An 8,231-nucleotide genomic window follows, 5' to 3' on the forward strand; every position below is an offset into this window, starting at 1 on the left:
ATACATATATACAAATCAAATTAAAAAAAGACTTTATTAATCCCAGAAGGAAATTAAATGTAACTCATCATCCTGGTTTCATTAAAGAGTTGTTCTTGATGCTGATGGCTGTGGGCAGGAAGGATCTCTTGTAGCAGTCTGTCTTACAAGGGATCTGAACAAGTATCTGGCTGAAGACATATATATATAAATATTAAAATAGATTAATGTATATATGCATAAACAAATATAGAGTTCTTGTTGTAGGTTTTGGTTCTTTGTTAAAAACAAAAATTAAAGAGTATACAGTTTTTCTAAAACTACAGCCACTAAAAAACGCAGCATATGTGATAGAAGCACAGCAGCAGTGTTTGTTTTGCCATTTTTACACGAACCTGGTAATAAGGCATGTCTGTACATTAAAAAAACAAGAATAATTATTAATCCATGTTTATTTTCAAATCAACACTTTAACGTTCACTTGTATCTAAGGAAGGCTGGGGAGGTAAAAAAAAGATTAAGGGGTGGAATTAGGATAAGTTACAGCTCATGAGGTACTCCATCAGAGCATCTCTGACACCTCGGCCCTGCTCTCCATCTTGTGGGACAGCGACCAGGACGGGCTGTGCGGCTGGTTCTGCTTCAAGTTCATCGAGGTCATCCGTTTTGGTTGTGTGTTGTTTTCCAGCTCTTCTTCTAATACATGTTAGTGGTGCTTAGAAAAGAGCTTAACGTAGCACTACCGCCACCAGCTGGTAAGGTGCGTTGATATTAATAATCCGCCCACTAGAGGTGAACAATCCGCCCACTAAACGGGAACTATAGGCAATGTGGAGACATAAAAATAGAGGTCCCACCAGAACCGGACACAACAGGCTACAACAAGAACCAGACATGTGGATACCAGGCTCTAGTTGTCTCCAACAATCGTTGCTGCTAACCTCTCACAAAGTTATCTTACAGATCTCCATCAACACTGTGACTATCGGAGAGGATTTGTTGTACAAATTTTTCAAAAATTTTGGAAATGTTTGTGTCATGAGAGCAAGGCCATGCAGCTGAGGGAATTGAGAACACAGTTGAACATTTGGAAACATTTTGAAGACTCTAAAAAGTTAAGTCATGTCCTCTGAACGTTCAAAACAGAGGACCTGCCTTAACTTTTTTAGATTTTTCTACCTGGATTATTGAGCATGCATCAGGATATTTTGAAGACTCCTTTGCAAATACCATTTGGAATATTCTGCAGCAGTCACAGCCTAATGAGATACAAGCCAGTAGATTGTGTCAAATCTTCACTTCGGTACAATCTCTCATGCTGAGCAGCACATTGACAGACTCCCTTTTAACAGGAAGAAACTTCCAGCAGAACCAGGCTCAAAATGAACTGCCATCTGCTTTGACTGGCTGGGGTTAGAGAGTGCAGGAGAGAGACACAGACAAACAGTAGGACTGGTCCTTTTTACAGGAAAAGCACAGGCACATACAATATGTACAAATACAAACATGGAACGTAGAGTGAGTAAAGACATCATAAGAGTGAAGAAATATGGTCAGTTTGTCTTCCAGCAGTCTAAGCCCATAGCAGCATAACTTTGGAGTAGCTTAGGAAACCCAAGCTAACCCTAACTATAGGATTTATCAGGAAAGACTAGTGTTAAATGTAGACCGTGTCAGTCTCACAATCAGAAACTGGAAGTTGATTCTACAAGAGAAGGGCCTGATCTACACTCCACTCACTGTAATGCTTGAGATGGTGGTATCATCAGCGTATGCACTGATGATACCACCATCCTGGGCTTTCTCACCAACGATGATGAGACAATCTCCAGGAACTTTGTTTCAGAGCTGACAGTGTGATGTCAGAAAATAACATGTAGTTTCACACCAGTGGAACAGCCCAGATGATCTTTGACTTCCAGTAAAATCCGTCCTCTTCTCATCATCAAATCAGCCTCACTCAATCTGTACTTGTTTCATTTCATTCATGGATGTGAGATTCTACACGTTTTTAGTCTTTCCTTCATCCCTTTCACTCTACAAGTCACATTGTACACCCTAGACATGTCTTCAGACTATTTCAGGTCCAACATAAAGAAACACATTAAGATCAGGATCAATTTAGAATATCCAGTTAACCCAGTCCTTCTCAAATAGTGGGGCGCGCCCCCCTGGTGGGGGGAGGGGGGCTGGGGCGATGCCAGTGGGGGCGCATGTGACACCAGGGAACATGCTTTTTTTTTGCTGCAGAGTAGTTTTTTTTTTTTTCACCATTCTCATTTTGTCGTGTGCGTTCCGGCAGCTGTTTGCTCGTATCTCTCAGACTTACTAATAATACAGTTATGAACAAATATGACTGCCTTGTTGTTTTGGGAGCCATGCTTGAACCATGTCGCTCCCCTCTGCTGCTGAGAAGATAAATAAATAACTCTTGACACCTCCGCTGCTGTTTTTACTGATGCTCTGGATGTCACCCACAGCACGCATGCAACAAAGAGTAAACTCAAAGCGAGAGTGACACCTGCCCCGTCTTTCCTCTTTCTCGTTGACAAAATGTTTAGTTTTATTGATGAGTTTGTCAAAGCACAATTTTGATGTTTTTTTTTTTTTTTGTAAATACAGAAATAATGTTTAAGAAAAGTCAATGTCAATTTATTTATATAGCACATAAAAACAACAAAAGCTGACCAAAGTGCTTTACAGTTAAGACAGATTAAAAATTAAAAAAGAGTAAAAATGCATCTAGTGCCACTCAAAAACATAAGTTGACAGTAAAAACAACACACAACAACAATAAAATCAGCTCAACTTGTTCTCAGACTCTGCATGGATGAAATGCCAAGGAATACAGATGAGTCTTGAGCAAAGATTTAAAAGTCTCAACAGTCTGAGCGGTCTTTAAATTCTCAGGTAAACTGTTCCACAGTTTTGGAGCAGCAACCGCAAAAGCCCAGTCACCTATGGATTTAAGTTTGGATCTGGGGACATCTAAGAGGAACTGGTTGGTAGACCGGAGTGCTCTTACTGGAGTGTAGATGTTAATGAGATCACATAAATATGACGGGGCCAGATCTTTTAAGACTTTAAAAACAAGCAATAAAATCTTAAAATCAATCCGGAAGTGGACATGAAGCCAGTGGAGAGAAGCCAGGACAGGGGTTATGCATTCATGATTTTTAGTTGCTGTTAAAAGACGAGCTGCTGCATTCTGGACAGATTGTAAACGATGCAAAGATGATTTGTCTAAACCAACATACAATGAATTACAGTAGTTCAAACGAGATGTAATAAAAGCGTGAATCACCTTTTCAAGGTCTTTGAAAGGGAGACAAGACTTCACCTTGGCAATGAGTCTTAGCTGGAAGAAACTGGATTTCACAACTGTATTTATCTGTTTGTCTAATTTAAAAGCACTATCAAAAATAACTCCCAGATTCCTGACATTGGAGTGGCTGTATAAAGCCAAGGGGCCAAGCACATTAAGGGTATTACATTTACCAAAGCTGATGACTTCCGTTTTATTTTAATTTAGATTCAGAAAATTTAGTTTTAACCAGACTTTAACGTCGTTTAGACAGTTCAAGAGTGGATCCAGTGAAGTGACCCTGTCTGACTCAATCGGAAGATATAACTGAGTATCATCAGCAAAGCAGTGAAAAGGGATGTTGTGTTTTCTAAAAATGGACCCCAAAGGCAACATGTAAAGATTAAAAAGCAATGGACCTAAAAATAAACCCTTGAGGGACCCCACAGATCAGAGGAGCTGGAGATGAAGAACATTTCCCTAAATGAACAGAAAAACTCCAGTCAGTCAGGTAGGATCTAAACCAGGATAAAACTGTGCCTTTGATACCGACTACCTGCTCCAGCTGTGACAACAAGATGTTGTGGTCCACAGTATCAAAGGCAGCAGAAAGGTCTAAAAGCACTAAAACAGCAGAGCTTCTTGCATCAACAGTTAAAAGAAGGTAATTAAAAACTCTTAAAAGGGCTGTCTCTGTGCTATGGCCTGATTTAAAACCTGACTGGAATTTTTCACCAATGCTGTTGGCAGTTAAAAACCTCTTAAGTTGATTAAAAACAACTTTCTCCAAAATTTTCAACAGAAAAGGTAGTTTAGAAATAGGTCTGTAATTTAAGAGTAGTGTTGTGTCGAGGTTTTTCTTCTTTATGAGAGGCTGCACCACAGCATGTTTAAAAGTAGCTGGAACACAGCCTGATGACAGGGACATGTTAATTAGGATAAGAACTAATGGACCAAGAGTGTTAAAAACTTCTTTAAACAGGCAAGAAGGAACACAGTCCAGAGGTGAATTAGAAGGCTGCATGTGGTCCACGATGTCCTTTAAAACAACTAAAGTCACCGGCTCAAACTGTTCAAAGGAGGCTGCGGATGGAGAAAGTGAGGAGGGGTCTATGTAAAGTTGTATTGAGGAGGGTCTCAGAGCAGAGATTTTATCTATAAAAAACTTAGAAAACTGTTCACACAGTGCAGGAGATTCAGCAACATGACCAGCATCACAAGGATTCACAACAAAGTTAAAAACATTAAAAAGAACCCGAGGTCTGTGACTGTTGTTTGAAACTATGTTAGATAAAAAAGCAGTCTTAGCAGCTTTAACAGCTCTCTGATAATTTGACATGCTGTCTTTAAAGATGTCCAGGGAAACCTGCAGTCTGTCTTTACTCATTTCCTTTCTGCTCGTCTGCACTGGCATCTGAGCGCGCGGGTGGATTCGCACAGCCACAGCTGACATGACTTCCTCTTTTTGGTTTTTAAAGGAGCAACAGAGTTCAGAATGTCAGTGCACACATAACTAAAAAGATCAGTAAGCTTGTCCACGTTGGACACAGAGCAGAACTGAGGGTTGCAGGAGACAGAGTCATTAAAGCCAGCGGAGAAGCGCAGTTTGAATTAATTGCGCGTGCAGAACGCACAGATGGTCCAGCCCATTCCTTCCTGCCAGAGACCACCACAGTGAACAGAACCGGTAGATGGTCTGATAAAAGAGCTCCACAGATTTCCACAGATGACACATTTATCCCATAAGACAGGACCAGATCCAGTGTGTGTCCTTTTTCATGAGTTGAACCTGTGACGGACTGCGTGAGATTAAAAGAGTCAATAATGTTCATAAAATCTCTGAGCAGAGGTCCAGCCTCACAGCACACGTGCAAATTAAAATCGCCAATTATTAAAAAGCTGTCATATCATAGCATAAGTCCCGTCATAAAATCAGTAAAATCTTTAATAAAATCTTTGTTGTGTTTCGGTGGCCGGTAGATTGTAGCGCAGAGTAAAAGAGGAGAGAAGTTTATCTCCACCATCTGAAGTTCAACACTCTGATAAAAATGAGTGGGGATCAGCCGACATTTAAAACTGGATTTAAAAACAGAGGCTAATCCACCTCCTTTACCGGTGGTCCGAGGAGAGCTAAAGAAAGCGCAGTCAGGAGGGAGAAGTTCAGAAAAAGGAGCCGACTCACCAACATGAAGCCAAGTTTCTATCAAGAACATAAAATCCAGTGTTAGGACTCTATTCTTTGCTAACAAAATATATTCACCTCCTCAGTTAAGCCTGTTTTTCTGATGCTCTGGACACTTGTCACCCACAGCAAGCATGCAACAAAGCGTAAACTCAAAGCGAGAGTGACACCTGCCTCCTTTTTCCCATTGACAAAATGTTTTAGTTTTATCGATGAGTGTGCTCATTGATCCTGACTTCCTCATTTTGATTTTTAAAAAGCATAACAGAAAATAATTGAGAAGCACTGAGTTAACCTAACCTTAATGTTTTTAGACTGTGGGAGGCAGCCAGGGTATTTGCATTAAGCCAACACATGCACAAGGTGAATATGTGAACTCCACATGGAAAGAGCTCAGCTGAGATTTGAGCCTGTGGCTTTCTGTCAGAGGGAAACAGAACTAATTAAATCCATCAAGCAACTTGTTTGGTGATTTTCTCTCAGTCGAAGGATCTCTCAAACACTCAGGAGTTTAAAGATGTGTGTTTTGTTCCAAATCATCCATCCATCCATCCATTATCTTTACCCGTTTATTCCATTTTGGGTCACGGGGGTCGCTGGTGCCCATGTCCAGCAATCACTGTGCGAGGGGCGGGGTACACCCTGGACGGGTCACAAGTCCATCACAGGGCCACATAGAGACAAACGAGACAAACAACCATTCACTCTCTCACACCTAGGGACAATTTAAAGTTACCAATCAGCCTAACATGCATATTTTTGGTCTGTGGGAGGAAACCGGAGCACCCGGAGAAAACCAATGCATGCACGGAGAGAACATGCAAACTCCACCCAGAAAGGCCCCTGGACTGGGGTTTGAACCAAGGACCTTCTCGCTGAGAAGCAGCAGCTCTACCAGTTGCGCCACCGTGCTGCCCTGTTCCAAACCACTCATCATTATTATTAATATTATTACTACCTCGTTATTTTCCTTGTGCCTTTGTTTTAGCCTTTAGTGCTACAGTCTATCTTAAAGGAAGGACTGAATTTATGTTCACAAATCATTTGATGCTGACTAAACAATTATTTTTGTTGCAGTTGGATAAAATAGAGAGAAAAATAAATACATTCCAGTTCAGCTCAAAGTCAAGATCATGCCGTATAGAATTAAGAAAGCTTCTTGGATGGAAAGTGAAACGTCTTTAACGGAATAATACAAGTCTAACTGTGTTGATTGAAAATCAACACCAGCATACAATTCATCCGAGTGCATTTTATTTTCATTGTCTGTTTTGTTTCAGCAACGTCAGAGCTTGTGGATGTTCATGTGTTAAATAACAGAACATTACTGTATTCTGGTACTTTTCACAGTATGTGTTGTAAAAAGTTCAACAAACAGCATACGAGAGCTCTCCTAAATGTTTCATCTAAATTTGATTTAAAAAAAGGACCAAAGTTTACTCCAATATACTGTAAGTGTAATAAAAGCAGACACCTGTGTGTTCTGGTCTGAACAATCCTCACAGGTAATTTAAATTAGTTTTCATAAATATGTATTTTTTACACTCCCTGACATGACCTATTTATTCATGCTAACGTGTGATTAATGCTGGAGGGACAAAGCAGAGCTGCAAAACAAAACTTTGAGGAATAAGAACAAATATTTCTCCACCTCTGTTAGTATGTTCTGAATTGTCTTTGAACTTTAAATGAGGCTGTATGTTATTAATGGGATCTGTTGTTGCAGAAATTTATCGCAGTCAGAAAAGAAGATGCAGGCGAGTATTTCTGCCGAGCAAAGAACGACGCAGGCCATGCTGAGTGTGCAGCCCAGAAGATGGAAGTCTGTAAGTGTTGAGTAAATCCAGGAGTAAAATGTTTCCTGTGTCAATGTTGAATGTCTCTCCTCTGATTTGCCCTACATAGATGATATAGACATGGTGGGGATCGTACTAGGGGTGCTGGTGGTGCTTATAGTCCTCCTCTGTATAACAGTGGGGATCAGTTGTGCATACAAGCAAGGTTATTTCTGCAGCCAAAAACAGACAGGAAACAAGTAAGACACTGGAAGCAGATCACCAGATACATTGATGGTCAGAAAATCGCTGTTGTAATGCTCTGCTTTGTGTTTGTTAGCTACAAAGTTCCAGCTAAAGGAGATGGAGTGGACTACGTCAGGACGGAGGATGAGGTGTGTACATCATGATTACAGCCAAAGGACAAACAGCCTGACACATCTGGATCTTGATAGAGCTCTCAAATAAATCTAAACATTGAGACCAGAACCAGAAAACTGAACTGACACCTGACAAGTCAAATATGGGACAATTATTACAGAGTTACCATAGAACATGAACAGTCTTGATCATTTTTTATAGTGCAAAATAAAGAAAATGTCATTAAAGTTTTTGTCAAGACAAAAAAATTACACTGTTCCATTAGATATTTAACAGGAACTAAATCCATCCTGTCATCCATCAACAGTAACCCTCAGTCATTCAGCAGCTTGTAGAATGTTCTTCAGCAGCAGAAACCCTCATTCATTCAGCAGCTTGTAGATCATTCTTCAGCTGCATTATCCCTCAGTCATTCAGCAACTTGTAGATTGTCCTTCAGCAGCAGTAACTCTCAGTCATTCAGCAAATTGTAGATTGTCCTTCAGAAACAGTAACCCTCTTGTCATTCATCAACTTTTAGATTGTCCTTCAGCAGCAGTAACCCTCAGTATTTCAGCAGCTTGTAGATCATTCTTCAGCTGCATTATCCCTCAGTCATTCAGCAATTTGT

The 8,231-nt window shown here is 40.3% G+C and overlaps 1 protein-coding gene across 1 annotated transcript in view; it reads left to right on the forward strand.

The window, feature by feature from the left end:
- LOC119420609 (junctional adhesion molecule 3B) overlaps window positions 1-8,231 on the forward strand; it is a 234,475-nt gene that overhangs the window by 219,246 nt on the left and 6,998 nt on the right. Inside the window, exons 6-8 of the mRNA XM_037688025.1 lie at window positions 7,192-7,291; window positions 7,371-7,500; window positions 7,581-7,635. Of these exons, the coding sequence (XP_037543953.1) occupies window positions 7,192-7,291; window positions 7,371-7,500; window positions 7,581-7,635 (285 nt within the window). The remainder of the gene's footprint in view (window positions 1-7,191; window positions 7,292-7,370; window positions 7,501-7,580; window positions 7,636-8,231) is intronic.

This window comes from Nematolebias whitei, chromosome 14, assembly GCF_014905685.2.
Source record: "Nematolebias whitei isolate Nwh7 chromosome 14, NemWhi1, whole genome shotgun sequence".
NCBI classification, from domain to species: Eukaryota; Metazoa; Chordata; class Actinopteri; order Cyprinodontiformes; family Rivulidae; genus Nematolebias; species Nematolebias whitei.